This window comes from Mastomys coucha, unplaced genomic scaffold (genome assembly GCF_008632895.1).
Source record: "Mastomys coucha isolate ucsf_1 unplaced genomic scaffold, UCSF_Mcou_1 pScaffold5, whole genome shotgun sequence".
Taxonomy (NCBI): Eukaryota; Metazoa; Chordata; class Mammalia; order Rodentia; family Muridae; genus Mastomys; species Mastomys coucha.
This window is the reverse complement of record NW_022196911.1, coordinates 114,590,432-114,606,246: the sequence shown is the minus strand read 5'-3', so window position 1 is coordinate 114,606,246 and position 15,815 is coordinate 114,590,432. Positions and strand designations below refer to the sequence as shown.

General features: G+C 52.9%; 1 protein-coding gene across 4 annotated transcripts in view; it reads left to right on the top strand.

The window, feature by feature from the left end:
- Positions 1 to 15,815, top strand: part of Dnah17 (dynein axonemal heavy chain 17) — a 125,251-nt gene that overhangs the window by 22,465 nt on the left and 86,971 nt on the right. For all 4 annotated transcript variants that reach the window (XM_031354916.1, XM_031354913.1, XM_031354915.1 and 1 more), the window contains 9 exons: positions 2,022 to 2,204; positions 5,347 to 5,601; positions 6,527 to 6,696; positions 7,373 to 7,595; positions 9,034 to 9,150; positions 9,283 to 9,369; positions 11,338 to 11,490; positions 13,698 to 13,946; positions 15,614 to 15,736. In XM_031354916.1, the coding sequence (XP_031210776.1) occupies positions 2,022 to 2,204; positions 5,347 to 5,601; positions 6,527 to 6,696; positions 7,373 to 7,595; positions 9,034 to 9,150; positions 9,283 to 9,369; positions 11,338 to 11,490; positions 13,698 to 13,946; positions 15,614 to 15,736 (1,560 nt within the window). The remainder of the gene's footprint in view (positions 1 to 2,021; positions 2,205 to 5,346; positions 5,602 to 6,526; positions 6,697 to 7,372; positions 7,596 to 9,033; positions 9,151 to 9,282; positions 9,370 to 11,337; positions 11,491 to 13,697; positions 13,947 to 15,613; positions 15,737 to 15,815) is intronic.

Genomic DNA, 15,815 nt, shown 5'->3' with positions numbered 1-15,815 from the left:
GCGCGCGCGCGTGCGTGCGTATGTGTGTAAATGTGTAAAAGTGAGATCTGTGTTGGAATCTATACTTAAGATTTGCCAGATTTGAAGGCTGTTTTATGGATTAACAGGCTTAAAATCTGTTTGTGGTAGCCAGCTAGCCTTGGTTTTAAAGCCAAAGATCCTACCATGCCAGAGAACACCCAATCCCAGGCCCTCAGGACAGCCAGTCACCTGAGATCTGCCACAATCCCAGCGCACTGTAGAGTACCTAAGCATATCTGAGAAAATGCTTCCACCTTGGTGCCAGGTGACATGAGGCACCCCTGACACTTTCCTGTGGTAACTGCAGAGGGTGCTCTTCCTAGCAATGCCCGCAGCTAAGCTTCACCTCTCTGTATCCAAGGTGTGCTGGTGTGCCCTCCCTGCCCACACCTTGTTACAATGTCTACCCGTCAGCATCAGTGCCTTGTTACAATGTCTACCAGTCAGCACTCCTTACTATGACAAAACACCTGAAAAGCAGCTTCAAAGAAGAAATACTTCACTCATGGTCTCAAATATTCCAGTGCATTACTCCTGGGCTGTGGTGAAAAAAAGCCCCATAGCAGGGAGCCAGAGCGAGGCCACTCACCTTGACACCCAAATAAGGGAAGCTCTCCCTCATAACAAAGTCCTCCCCCCAAACTCTTTAAGCCACAAATCCATCAACAGATTGGTCCACCAATGAGGTCAGAGTCTCTGGCCCCATCATCTCCAAACATTAGGGGCAGTTCGGTGCTATACTGTAATACAACAGTTCCCAAATGTTGTCAGTAAGAGAAGGCAAGGACCCACCCAGCCAGTGAAGGACAGCGTGGTGGCATCAGGAGGGCCTCCCACAGCCACAGAGGGCAGACGGGTCGTGTGTGAACCTGGCATACATCTCCATTGCTGGTCTGTAATTGTCTTTAGTGTGTCTCCAGCTGCTGTAGCAGGATACACCCGGGTCTGGGTGAACTATAGACAACAGAAGTCTATGCAGCTCATGGCCTAAGGTTGACGAGGGGCCCATCTGGAGCAGGTCTTTATGTTGCAGCATTTCATGAAGGAAAAAGAAAAGGCAAAAAAGTACAAACATGCAGCCTCAAGCCCATTGTAGTCAGAGCCAACCCCATGATCAGAAGTCTGCCCGTCACATGGGCTCACTGGGAAATTCACATCAACCACAGCCGTGACAAATTTGCAGACCTAAAATTCTGCTGGTGTAGGCAGACATTGCTCCCAACCATAGGTTCAGAGGCAACCCCACACTATGGCCAAATGTCTGTGGTAAAAGTGACAGCAGCAGAGAAGGGGAGTGGCCATCAACACCACAAAGGTCCCTCCTTGACACTGCCAGAGAGTTCCCAGCGGCCCCATGGCAGGAGGAAACCTCCAGGCTAGTGTTCAGAAAAGCCTGACCATCCTTCATGATGACTGACCATCTAATATTCCCTGTAGAACCTCTCAAGACAGCTCTCTTGACCGTAGAGAACTTGGGGTGCTCAGAGTCTGTCAGCCACAGCTATGATGGGACCTGAGTCTGAGGCGGTCAAACAAAGGCAGTTGAGTCACTTGCAGGCCATTGCACATAACCAGAGAGGCAACTGGTATAGTGAGGAAAACCCCAGAGTAACCCTTGATAGATAGCATGTCCTGGCAGATGGGGTTGGCACCCTATGTATCTTTGCAGCCTCACCAAAGGCACTGAGACATTGACTGGCTGCAGCCAAGCAAGTAGTGAGGGCAGCCATTGTCTCACTTTCTGAAACAATGACCCTGGTTTAATGTGAAGTGACCCTATGGTGATTGGCAGCAGTGAGCTCAGTGATCTGCCTGCCCTAACCCCTGCTTCTCCCCAGCCAACTCTTGGCTGGCCTTGAGTCCAAGACTGTGCATCTGGCTGATGTGGTCTGAACTGCTGGTCTGCACCAGCAGGAGATAGCTACACCTTAGCTGAGGTGAGCAACCCAAGCATCGTTCGGAATCAGCCGAGGCACTAAGCCCCTAGGAACTCGTTTCAGGAGAATATCGCTCCCCTGTTTGAGATCCGCATGGAGCTGGATGAAGATGGACTGACCTACAACCCGTCTCTGGAGATGGGTGATGAGGACAGCTTCCTGGCACTGATCGAAGGCTTGATCAATGACCTCTACAATGTGGCCAGGCTCATCCCTCGCCTGGCCAAGGGCAGGATAAACTACAAGGTCAGTCTTGAGCTCTTACCATCCGTTGCCACTTCCCTGCTTGGGTGCCAGCTAGTGTTGGCCTAGCTCTGCAGAGTGTGACAATGACAGTTCAGAATGTGATAGTCTGTGGTTGCTGTCCCCTCGGGTCCCCAGGTCCGAAGGCCTGATCCCTCTCCCTCTCCCTCTCCCTCCCTCTCCCTCTCCCTCTTCTCCCTCTCCCTCTCCCTCTCCCCCTCTCTCTCTCCCTCTCCCTCTCTCTCTCTCCCCCACCCCCTGAATCTGGCCTTGTCCTCTCTTCTGGAGTCTTGACAAGTGTCCCAGGTTAGTTCTTTTTCTCACTGCTGAGACAGAGCATCTGAGAAAAGCAACTGTAGAGAGAGGAGGGGGTCGTTGCGGCTCTCAGTGTAAGAGTGTGGTTGACAGTGGTGGGAATGACTTGGTAATAAGCGTGTGAGGTGGTTAGTCACAGTGGATCTGCAGTCAGGAAGCAGAGAGCAATGAATGCTGGGACTCAGCGGGCTTTCTCCCTAAAGCCCAGACTGGGACAGGTACGGAGTGGGACAAGGTACCTAGTGAGTGCTCAGGGTCAGACATCTAGGCCACGGCTCCAGCTCCACACACAGCATAGCATCTGAGAATCTGAAAGCTGTACCCCTTGGGACACTGGTTGATCAGTCCCGAGGAGCTAAGAGCCGGAAAAAGGAGGGGCCAGAATATGTGACATCATCAGAGCAGAGGATACAGTTTGACCCAGGGCACCTGTCTAAAAGCATATGAACCTGGGGGATTGGGTGACCTTGCAGGAACGCTCCAGGAGAGAAGCCCCAGGCAGAGCTCCACCCTATGCAGGCCAGACAGAAAGTCCCTCTGCTCAGCCCACTCTGACTCTGCCATGGACGTGAAAAAGAAACCTCTGACCTCAGTGGCCTACTGGAATTGACCACGTGTCAAGACCAGAAGGGCCAGTGTTAGCTTGAAATACCAGCCAAATAGAAGGCTTCCTGCCAGCGTGCTGGAACCAGATTACTGGTGCTTCCATTCCCCACAGCTCACTCTAGAAGGGTCTGGACCAACAGGCCGAGGGTGCCTGGTCCTTCTGCCGTAGCTGTGGGCCTTCCTCCCTCTTCTCTCATTGCCCTCAGAGCCAATCTGCGGCTCTGATACACAGCCTGCAGCTCACACGGCCACCTTGAGGCCGGTGCCTGCTTTGGGTGTAAGATTATGGTTCCTCTTCTCTCCCAACCAAAGAAAAGGCAGGAAAAAAGTGTTGCCTAAAATCTCGGGGAGCCCCAGTATCCCCTCTTAGGGCTCATTAATAAAGGAATTTAAGAACAACACAAACAGAAGCTCAGGGGCAACAAAAAGACTCAGGCAGACTCTGAGACAGGACAATGCTGGGATCAGAAAGGAAGACCTCAGGGCAGGCAACCCGGGACTTGTGCAGCTGTCTGGAGAACGGAAGAGGAGGAGAAAACGGCCATGAAACTTGAGATGAGGTGGCTGGGGTGGGGGGTAGCACCAGACTGCAGCTGGTGTGCAGGATCTTTAGGAAAAGGGTAGGACACCCAAAGTTTTAGCACAGGGTTTAGGCATACTTAAGCTCTAATCTCTGAAAGAAAAAGAAAAAGAAACAATTAGGCCTCTCTGAGCAGGAGCCTGAAAGGCGGGCAGACCCAGCCCAGCCTCGTGGTGGGTCAGCTCATTGGAACTGCACAAGAGAGGCAGGAATTCTAGGGAGTAAAGGTACATGATCTACCTTCCCAGATAGGGGTGGTCCCCAGCCAGGTCCCTAACCTGTCCTCAAATTGGAGCAGCCATTAACAAGGGCAGCTCTCCTCCGAGAGGTGGACTGCATTCTGTACAGGATGGAGCAAACCTGGGCAGAGCCACGCCCATCTGTTCTGTACCTATGGGACTGTGGTGTGCAGAGATGCCTGAGCCTTGGCATCGAGGAGCAGGTGGCACATCAACCTTAGAACCAAGATCTACTGCACACGAGCATAAAGGGGCTCTGAGAAGGATGCAGGGGCCAAGTGAAACCCCAGCCTTGCTGGAGGCCTTCCTGTGGTGTGGGTTTGGGTTCTGTGGTGGGACAGAGAGACATACCCTACACAAACCCACACATAAATAAAAAAAAATCTTTTTAAAAAAATTTAATAAGGCAAAACAAAAACCCTTGCTAGCCTGAGAGAGTCTAACCCTCCTAGAGAGCCACCAAGCTCAGCAGGACTCAGGTGAAAGAGTCTGCCCCTCCTAGAGAGCCACCAAGCTCAGCAAGACTCAGGCCAAGGGTTCAGCCAGAGTCAGCCTCTCCCTGACAGACTGACCTATCCCAAATCTGTGCTCCTTAACCACCTCCGTCAAATCAAGGCCTTGATTCCATGACTGCTCCCCTCTGCCTAATTTTTTATTAGAAGATTAAATTTGTACAATGAGAGCTAATGAAGGGCGAAAGGCATCAAGATCAAAATAAACATGCAAGTCACCAGAAACGGGTAAGCACGTAGGAATGTCCGGAACGGAATACCACGTTCTGTGGCGTTGCCAGCCAGGAGCAGGACTGCGCCTGGAAGTGAGTTTGAACTGCAGATCTGAGTAGAATATACTGAGGAATTTTAGAGGCCTCAGAAGTGACCAGGCACACATTCAATCGATTTGCATAGACCATACATAACATTTACTGAGATTTAACTAGAGGGTAGTTTTCTGGGTTTGTTATTTCACAAATGTCCACACACACCCCAAACAGTTCTTGTGGGCCCACTGTGTCTCCCCTCCACACACAGTCCATGTGAGCCCACTCTGTGTCCCCCTACCACAGTCCATGTGAGCCCGCTCTGTGTCCCCACACAGCCCATGTGAGCCTGCTCTGTATCCCTGTTGTCCATCCCAGCACGTGGACACAGCCAAGGTCTGTGCAAACACAGAATGGATGAGCTGACACCCAAGTCACCTTGGGATCAGACAGACCAGAGCCACCCTTAGCAAATCTTCTATAAGGAGGTCACTGCACACTGATAGACATCCCCCTGTCTCCACCCAGGATGCTCAGCAGCACTTTCACCTACAGAAGGGTGCTCTTCCAGGCCAGGGGCAAATCTGTCTCTCATGAAGGTTGGGTCTCAAATGACCCAACCTTTGTCCACTCCCACCCTGGCAGACTGACCTGGAGGACATGGCAGACCTCATAGAGATGCGGGAGGAAGTGTCCAGCCTGGTCATTGGGGCCATGAAGGTGGCCGAGGAGTACCAGGACTCCTTCGAGAGGTACTCCTACCTCTGGGTGGACGACCTTCAGGAGTTTATGAAGAACTTCCTCATCTTTGGGCACGCCCCCACCCCTGAGGAGCTGGACACCAAGATGGATGACACCATCCCCAAGACACCACCTACCCTGGCTCAGTTCCAGCTGCAGGTGTGCACAGTCCTGTTGTCCTCCTGTGTCATCTCCTGCATCCTCTGGTAGATGACCTCCCCCACCCCCACCCAGGCCTAATTTGAAAGTTGGGTGGCCTGATTGCGATGTAGGTTTTACATTTGCTCCTGGTAAGGCCAGGAGGAATAGGAGGCCTTACCGCACCATGCCACATGGGGGAGCACCACTGTCCCAGGAGGCAGCCAGGGAGAGAAGAGTCCTCAGCAGGATCTACCAGGCTGGTAGGGTGAATGGCTTCAGTTAGCTCAGGTGAGGGAGCGATGCTGAGCTGGCTGGTGTCCCATCCTGTGGCAAGTTGGAAAGAGGACTGATCCTGAGGATAAGAGTCCCTGAGAGCCAGATAAGAGGTGGTTGGGAGCCCCACACTTAGGCCGCCTCCAGGAGAGGGTCTGCAGTCTAAGAATCTGCCTCCCAGGTCAGAGTGGCGCACACTTTTAATCCCAGCACTTGGGAGGCAGAGGCAGGCGGATTTCTGAGTTCGAGGCCAGCCTGGTCTACAGAGTGAGTTCCAGGACAGCCAGGGCTATACAGAGAAACCCTGTCTCGAAAAACCCAAAACCCAAAAAAAAAAAGGGGTGGGGGGGATCTAGAAAATGAAGCAACTCAGTCCCGAGCTCAAAGAAGGAAGATGAGATGGCCCAAAGTCTACAAGTGCTCCCATGAGTTAAGGGGCGCCCTTTAGGAGTCGCTTTACTGTGGTCACCCAATCCTGTCCCCTTCTGCCTGTCTGTCCTCTCCTAGAGGAAGGGCAGAGGGACAAGGGCAAACAGGTAGCGGTGGTCTTGGCCTCTCTTGAGCTGCACCCTGGGCCACATGGCAGCCCTTCCCAGCCAGACGGGAAGCAGTGCTGGCTTATGAGGGATACACAGCCATGGCTGATGGAGCCCACGGCTGTGTTGGGCAGATTGACTCCTACGAGAAGCTGTACGAGGAGGTGTCCAGATGTGAGAACACCAAGGTTTTCCACGGCTGGCTGCAGTGCGACTGCCGCCCCTTCAAGCAGGCCTTGCTCAACACCATCAAGCGCTGGAGTTTCCTGTTCAAGAGACACCTGAGCAACCACGTCATCAACAGGTAAGGCCGTGACCCGCTGCGGTGACACCCGAGTCTCCCCAGGATCCCTGACAGCCTGTGAGAGACACCAGTGAACCACTTTGTAAGTGGTTCAGTGGCCTGATTTGAAAGTTGGATGGCCTGATTGAGGTGTAGGTTTTACATTTGCTCCTTGTGAGGCCAGGAAGATGAGTATGCCTTACTGCCCCACGCCACACGGAGGAGCACCAGTGCCACAGGAGGAATAGCATGCCTTACCGCACCACACCACATGGGCGAGCCTCGCTGTCCCTGGAGGTGGTGCATGTGGTTCCGTGTTGTGAGCAGTGCAGGGCAGGTAGAAGGGTGAAGTGCCTGTCAGGCTCTGTGATGAGGCCTTGAGTCTGGCAAGAAGGCCGCTGGCACAGCCCAGACACAGTCACCATCGTGTGAGCATCATCTATAACAACATAAGCATGCTCTGTAGCTGAGCTGCTCTGAGCTGCAGCTTTAAGATAGCCACAGCTATCTTTAAGGATCAGCCTGGGCTATGCTAATAGAATCTTTGTGACATCTAGGATGAGGGGGACCATATCGGGGCAGTGGGTGCCCCTCTCCAGGTGGTGCCTTGCATGGCAGTCGAGTGTCCTTGCTAAGATGACATTGAGGCAGTGCCCGAGGAGGATGGAGCCCCTCACCGAGTCCCCCTGTCCCGCAGTCTTGCTGATCTGGAAACCTTCATGAACATCACCCGAACAGCCCTGAAAAAGCCACTGAAGGAGGGAGACTACGACGGGCTGGTAGAGGTCATGGGGCACCTGATGAAAGTCAAGGAGAGGCAGGCAGCCACGGACAGCATGTTCGAGCCCCTGAAGCAAACCATTGAACTGCTCAAGACCTACGGAGAAGAGATGCCGGAGGAGATCTACTTGAAGCTGCAGGTGGGTTCCAACGGGGCTGTGCTGGAGTACTGGGTCAGGTCACTGCAGCCTAGATGCCTACGAGACTCTGCATCCCCAGGGGTATTGAGGCCAGAGACAGAATCTTCCTGGAGAACAGGACCAAGGTGGTCCCCAAGGCTGGCAAGAGCCTCCGGATGGTTTTGTAGGGTCAAAGCCATCTCCACGATGCCCATCTCTCTGAGTGTGGAGGTCACTCACTCCAGATGGGTGTAAAAGCTGATGGAGACTGGAGCAGAGGGAGGCAGGCCCTGGAGATTAGTGAGTGAAGATGGGGGTGGGGGGCAGAGGCTGCCTGTGCCCTGCCATCCACTGCCCACGTGACAGCCATTGTCATGCTGGCTGGGCTATGGCTGAGCAGGAGGGGGAAGTCCCTCCAAGGAGCTCCCCCTGCCCCGCCCAGCTGTGCCTGATTCCTTGGTTTCCCAAGCCTATGAGCCTCCTTCCCTCCCTCCCCATCCCCCTTCCCCATCCTTCCATCCATCCGTCCTAATTTCCTGCTGCTCGAGGCCCACTCCCCTGTTTGTATGTACCAACTCTAGCCACTGTCCAGACCCATGGTTCAGGAGTAACAAGGGGACAAGGAGCCATGGACCCATGGCCCTACCATGCAGTTAGCAGGGTGGCCTTGTGCTATAATGAGGTCTGCCCTAGAATCTGTTGGGTCTGAACCCCAAGCAACAAGCCTTGTGCCTGCCCCAGCCACACTATTCAAAATCCAGTTGAAACCAAAGGGCTTTGAAGCATGTGGCCAGTCCTTAGGAGTTCTCAGGCCATGCACATGCATAAAGGCACCAACACAGGCACATGCATGCACACACGTGCATAAATACACCCTTAGGCACTCATGCACATGTGCATCCATACGCATCCATATGCATGCACATGTATGTGCATCTGCATCATCGCATGAACCTATGCACAATGCACACACATGGATAGGTCCTATGCACAATGCACACACATGGATGGGTTCTATGCACAATGCACACAGATGGATGGGTTCGGGCTGATGAACACTATGAAAGGTAGAGAAGTTCTGATTGGCACACTGAGCTTCCCGCTTTGCCATTCTGGGTCTGGCTGGGGACAACACAAGCAATTCGTGCTACTTTAAAAGTCTCTCCTGAGCCTTCAGTTATGTCACAGCAGAGCGTTTTAAAAGGAGAGAGACGAGGGGCTCGGGAGATGGCCCTTGCTACTTTTGCAGAGGGCCTGCATTCAGTTCCCAGCACCCGCATGGCAGCTCACAGCTGTCTGTAACTCCAGCTGCGCGGGCTCCAGCATTTTCCTCTGACCTCTCTGGGCACTGCATGCATGCAAACACTCGGGCACATTAAATACTTAAAAAAAAAACAAACAAAACTCCAATGGCCAAGTGAAGGCAGATGACCCCGGCCCCGGCCTTTGCCTCCCACAGGAGCTGCCAGAGCAGTGGACCAACACCAAGAAACTGGCAATTCAGGTGAAACAGAATGTGGCGCCCCTTCAGGCCAATGAGGTCAACATCCTGAGGCGCAAGTGTCAGCAGTTTGAGGTAGCCTGGGCTGGGCTGGGCTGTGGAGGCCAGGGTGGGGAGCACGGGGGTGGGGGGGCTGGCCATGCTGCGATGCTCAGAGCCAGCTACGGCATGACCTCCCTCCCCAACCCCATTCCCTCTCTTTTACAGCTCAAGCAGCACGAATTCAGAGAGAAGTTCCGACGTGACGCCCCCTTCTCTTTCAGTGACCCCGACCCTTACAAGTCCCTGAATAAGGTACTCGTGCACTGTGGTGAGGTCCCCATGGCAGCTCTGGGAACCCTTTTGGAGCGCTGGTCTTTTCTTAAGCCATTTTACTGTCACAAATGGAAACACGGCTTAAATGGGACTGCCTGCAAGACCAAGCATGTGCATGCATGGGACTCCTTTGTATGGACATACATGTGGACATGCAGACTCAGGCATCCCCCTCGCAGCCACACAGCCTCCACTCTACCACACTGCTCAGAAAGCTATTCCAAGGCAACAACTACCCATGGCCATATGAGCCTCCTGCAAGCCTCGTGGGCTGCCCTTTCCACTCAGGCTGGCTTCATCGTTCCTATGAAAAGCTTTCTGTCACCTGGACTTAACTCTTGTCCTTTCCTCTCTCCCATGCACCCCCCACTCTGTTCTCACTGCCCAAGTGTTAGCGTCAGGGTAAGATGCTCAGATCTGCCCACAGCCATGGTCCGGCTATCCTGCCAAGCCAGCTTAGGTCTCCCAGGGCACACATAGAGGTTCTCAGAGCCGGAGTCAGCTCTGAGCTCAACGGGCCTCTTACACCCACTCTAGGGGCCAGGCTCTAGGGACCTCAACTTACTGGGCAGACATGAACCCCACAAGCTCCTTCAAGTCACCTCATATTGCCTCTCTCTGCCCTGAGCTCCCATTCTTAAAGTCAGGTTCTCCCTTGTCTTCATGGCCATTTCATGCCACTCTCCCTGAGCCATAATCTAGACGTCACTTTTCTCTCTCCTTAAAGCAATCCCATGCTGCTTTTTCTCATTTCTAATAAGATAGAAATATGGTATGGAAGCAATGGGTGTTGGGAGAGCAACCCAGCAGGGACTGAGGTGTGCAACCCCAGCAGGCTGTGGTGGTACACACAGGTGTCTCAGCTCCTGGGAGATATAAGCAGGAGGGTCAGGTGTTCAAGGGAAACTTCAGCTTTGTTGAAAGTTTTAGGTCATCCTGGGCTACATGAGACCCAATCTCAAAAACAAACAAATGAGTAAAAGTCAACCTAGATATGCCATGACCTATGCAGCCTAGGGAGTGACCACTCTGGGGCTTCAGGGACTGAAGAACAGACACGTAGATAGAAAAGCTGGGGTCAGGTGGACTGTGCACCCTGGTGATGACACAACAGCCCAGAAACTCAATACATTTATTGTATATGTCTGCGTCGAGGACTCAGGTTCATTGTATAACAGCTCATCTCCATAGACGGTCTCTGTAGGTGAGCAGTCTAGGCTGTGAACATCCAGGAGGTGGGAGGAGAGTTGGGGGGGGGAGGGAGGAGGGGAGGAAGGAGAGGAGACAAGGGAGGAGGGTGGAGGGGAGGGAACAGGAGGAAGAGGAGATGAGGGAGGAGAGTGGAGGGGAGAAGAAAGAAGGGAGAAGGGAGGAGGGAGGAGACAAGGGAGGAGGGAGGAGACAAGGGAGGAGGGAGGAGACAAGGGAGGAGGGAGGAGACAAAGGAGGAGGGAGGAGACAAGGGAGGAGGGAGAAGGGGAGGAGGAGAGGAGACAAGGGAGGAGGGGACTGTGGTTGGTATTTTCTGCACACACTGTCAGCATCCTACATGGACCAAGGCAAGCATGAGCATCTCCCTGAGCCTGACCTGGAGAAAGGCCTTGCCATGCCCCTGGGTCTGAGACAATGGGGTTCTTGGCCATAGCTGTGCCCATAGCAACAACACAAATTCCTTCATCTAATCAGCCTGCTCTTACTTATATCTGGAGTGAGGGGAATCAGGGAGGGCAGCTGCCATCTTGGCTAGAGCACTGGTCTCTGTCAAGCAAGGATCTGGTGGACTGGACACCCTGGTAGGGTGGCAAGCTGCAGTTAGAGGACAGAGATTTATTGAGGCATGGTGGAGAAAAGAGACCAAGAAGGCAAGAACGGGGGCAGGATGGGGCACTCAGGTTTGGAGGCACCAGGCTGCGGCAACCATTGATGTTCCCTCCCCTCCCCTCCCAGCAACAAAAGAGCATTTCGGCCATGGAGGGTGTGATGGACGCGCTGTGCAAGTCTGGCAGCCTGTTCGAGGTCACTGTGCCAGACTACAAGCAACTGAAGGCCTGCCACAGGGAGGTCCGCCTGCTGAAGGAGCTCTGGGACATGATCGTCGTGGTGAGGCAGGCCAGACCTTGTGGGATGGGGCTGAGGACTCTGCATGTGGCTATAACAGAGAGGACCTCTAGATATATAGGAATGCAGCAGCAGCTCTGTGCATAATCACCTCCCTCCACCTGCCTCCCTCCACCTGCCTCCCTCCACCTGCCTCCCTCCACCTGCCTCCCTCCACCAGCCTCCCTCCACCTGCCTCCCTCCACCTGCCTCCCTCCACCTGCCTCCCTCCACCTGCCTCCCTCCACCTGCCTCCCTCCACCTGCCTCCCTCCACATGCCTCTCTCCATCTGCCTCCCTCCACCAGCCTCCCTCCACCTGCCTCCCTCCACCTGACTCTCTCCTGCCCCGCCTCTCTCCTGCCCCACCTCTCTCCTGTCCCACCTCCCTCCCTTCTGTTTCCTCTACCTGTCATTTTTCTCTTAACATCTCTCCTCTTTTAAAATATATTTATCCCCTCATATTCCTCCTACTCCCCCAAGACTCCCTCCAACATTCTTCTCAGTAGGCCCCCTCCTACTTCCATGCCTTTTTTTTTTAAATTTGTGGGGTAGCTTACTCCAGCAAGGGCAACTTACCAGTGGCCATATCATTAAGGAATACAGCTCTCCCCTCACAGTCCATGACAGATTTTTGAAGGCCAAGTCTTCTGTGGTCCCTGTGGGCCATGAGTTCCTGAGTGCAGCAGACTTCTCACATCTGGGAGGTAGTAAGGAATGCACTAGGCATGGTGCCCCACCCCACAATCCCAGCTCCAGGGAGGCAGAAACAGTAGGAATAGAAGGCAAGGACATCCTGGGTGACATAGCAGCTTCCAAGCCAGTCAAAGCTACCCAGCAGTCCATTAGAGCCACCGTAGCAAAACAACACAGTCTGGGGACCCAGAGATGGCGCTTCTTACGCGTCAGACCTGGGGACTCCAAAATTCATGCAAACTTTGGCAGCAGATGAGGGCAGCATCCCCGGAGACAGAAACCTCTATAGGGAGCCTCTCCCTGGAGGAGCCATGTGCGTGAGCAGGCAGGGTGGCTCAGGAAGACGCATGGACAGCCAACCAGCCAGGACACTGTAAGATGGCGCAGAGTCGTCTCAGACCTACCAGTGAGGCAGGGCCGTCCTGTGCATGTGAAGGTGTCGGCTCTCCTAGAAGTTTTTGAACAACAACATGTATTTGTTGTGCTCTTGTTCCAGGCAGATGCCTATCAAAGGTAAGCTCACTAGTCCAGGTTATGTATCAGCATGATTGACAAGGCAGGCAAAGAGCGCAATGAGCCAAGTATTGACAATCTGGGCTCCTGCCTGGAAGTCTGGGCCTGGCTCCCGTGTCCTGGCTGAGGCAAGTTCTGTGGTCATTCCCAAAAGCACAGTAAGCCAAATCTTGCCAAGCACGAGCAAAGCCCAGCACAGGCTTTTACCAACAAACATCTTACCTGTTCATCTTTTAAACTGAAGCTTTTATGGCCCAGCTCTTAGTTCACTCCTTTTACTTACGTCAGATTTCAGTTCTAAATGTCCCACCACTGGACACATCTCCCAGTAAGAAATGGGTCTGGGGGAAAAAAAAAAAACCAACAACCACACAGTCCAAATTATTTCAGCCAGGCAAAGTATTTGAAGCATGTCAAAGCCATCAGGTGAGCACAACTAGCAAGGTCAGGTTCTGCAGAGCTTCCACCCTCGTGCAAGGAGGTCCTGGCTTCCCTCTGGGAGGCCGGAGCTCTGCCTCCTGTTCTTCCAGGGCTGACTCAAAGGTGCATGGCTGATGAGGAGATTGCAAGTGTGAGTTCAGGAAGTGCTGATCCTGGAGGAATTTGAATTTCTGCTGAACAGCTTTTTTTTTTTTTTAATGGAGGTTTTTGTTTTGTTTTGTTTTATTTTTTTAATTGGTTTTTCGAGACAGGGTTTCTCTCTGTAGACCAGGCTGGCCTCGAACTCGGAAATCCGCCTGCCTCTGCCTCCGAAGTGCTAGGATTAAAGGCGTGCGCCACCACCGCCCTGCTTAATGGAGTTTTTCTTAATGTAACACTTTGAGTTTAAAAATAAGTACATTGTATCTTGTATTCCCATTTAAAAGTACATTGTATCTTGTATCCCCCATTAAAAGGCACATTGTATCTTGTATCTCCACACCCTCCAGTAGCCGGTGGAGCTGCCTGCTGAGGGAGGGTGGGAGGTGACAGAGCTGGTGTGCTCTCCTGCTCTCCCTGCAGGTCAATACCAGCATTGATGACTGGAAGACCACCAAGTGGAAGGACATCAACGTGGAGCAGATGGATATTGACTGTAAGAAGTTTGCCAAGGATGTGAGGTCTTTGGACAAGGAGATGAAAGCCTGGGATGCTTTCGTGGGACTGGATAACACTGTGAAAAACATGATCACATCCCTGCGAGCCGTGAGCGAGCTGCAGAACCCCGCCATCCGTGACCGCCACTGGCAACAGCTCATGCAGGCCACTCAGGTACTGAGGAGGGAAGGCTGCTGGCAGGCAGCCAGCCATGAGTTGGACCAGCCAGAGCTGCTGCCTAAACAGTGGAGGTGGGGCACTGGTGCGTGAGGTTGACCGAGCCAGGCACGGGCCGTTTCTCGGGCTCGGAGCTCAGAGAGCCTGGGCTTGCCTTCAGCTCAGCTAGGATCTCTGTCTCTCAACCCTTTGATGGCTTCATACAGGTATACCATGTCAAATCATTTTCACGTATTCCCATTACTGTTCCTCACCCCTCCTACTCCCATCAGACCCTTTCTTCTTCCTAAGCCCCCTTGATTTCCATGTCTGCTTGTCTGTTTTATTGTGGTTCACTGAGTTTAGCTAGGGGTACATATTCAAGGGTATGTCTGTGATTAGGGTTTGGGATTATTTACCTTAAATGAAAGTAACTTACCGGTGGCCACACCACTGACGAAAATTACTCTCCTTCCACTGGCAGCCATCAATTCCTGAATGGCCTTGTGACCCCCTTTGCCACTGTGCCAGACATTTTACTGGCTTGATCTTGTACAAGTCACAATGACTGTGACCTCTGAGGTGCAGCAGCCACACCACATCCAGAAGACTAGCTCCAGCATCCTTCCCATTCTCTACCTCATGTTCTTCACACACACATGTGCGCGTGCACACACGCACACACACACACACATACACACGCACACACACACATACACACACACATACACACACGCACACACACACATACATACACACACGCACACACACACACACATACACACTCCCTTGGTGTTCTCGGAGCTTTGGAGGGGGATGATACAGATGTCCCACTTGGCTGAGCATTTTTTACCATCAATCCTTGACAGCCCATTGACCAGTTACAGGTCACCGCACTAACCACTGCTCACTGGCAGCAGAAGCTTCTCTGGCTCATCAGGCAGAGACCAGCACTCATCGCCAGGTATAATCACAAATATTTAGAAGGCAGCATGACATTGTCCATTTACCAAAACAAGAGTAGTTTGTTCCCCCTATGGCCTATGACCTCAGCAGCCATGGGCTACTATAACAGGCATAAGTTTCCCCTGGTGAGGTAGGCCTCAAAGCCTGTCAAAACACGGTTGGTTACTCATGCGGCTATTGCTCTAGTGGACACATCTGGTCTGGCAGGTTGGTATTTGCTGCCGATCTTGACACTTATTTGTCTTCACAGGCCCTGTGTGTTCTTTTCACACCAGGCCCTGTAAGTCACATCCAGTTCTGATTGTAACTGACCATCCATATGGCATAGGAAGGCTGAAGATGAGGAACCTGCTCCTCTGACCTCCCTTTGCATCCCAGCTCAATTCTGAGCACTCCCAAATTTCCAAGGATACCCCCTAGGCATCGATCCTGGCATGGCGAACTGTATTAAAGGGTTGCAGAATTAGGAAGGCTGAGAATCAGTGCTCTAAGGGGACTTGTGTTCTGGTGTTGCTTTTTAACCAACTCCAGAGGGTTTTGTGGTTACAGTTTTATAGAGAAAAGGGTAAGGCTTGGAGAAGGGATTGTCCTGAATCGTGGAGCCCCTGGGTCACAGATCAAAGCTTGGCCCAGTGGCCGAGGTTGGGCTCAGAGGCCTGCTTCCTCCTATGGCAGCACACCTGGACTCCCGGGGAAAACCACGCTTGGTTTCTCCCTAGGTGAAGTTTGAAATGTCAGAAGAGACCACCCTGGCCGATCTGCTACAGCTGAACCTCCACAAGTATGAGGATGAGGTCCGCAACATTGTGGACAAGGCTGTAAAGGAGTCTGGGATGGAGAAGGTAGGGGCCATTGCTGTCACGTGGTTCTCCCCCACAGGATCCTAGGACTGGCTGAGTGGCTGTGAGGGGCTGACCTCAG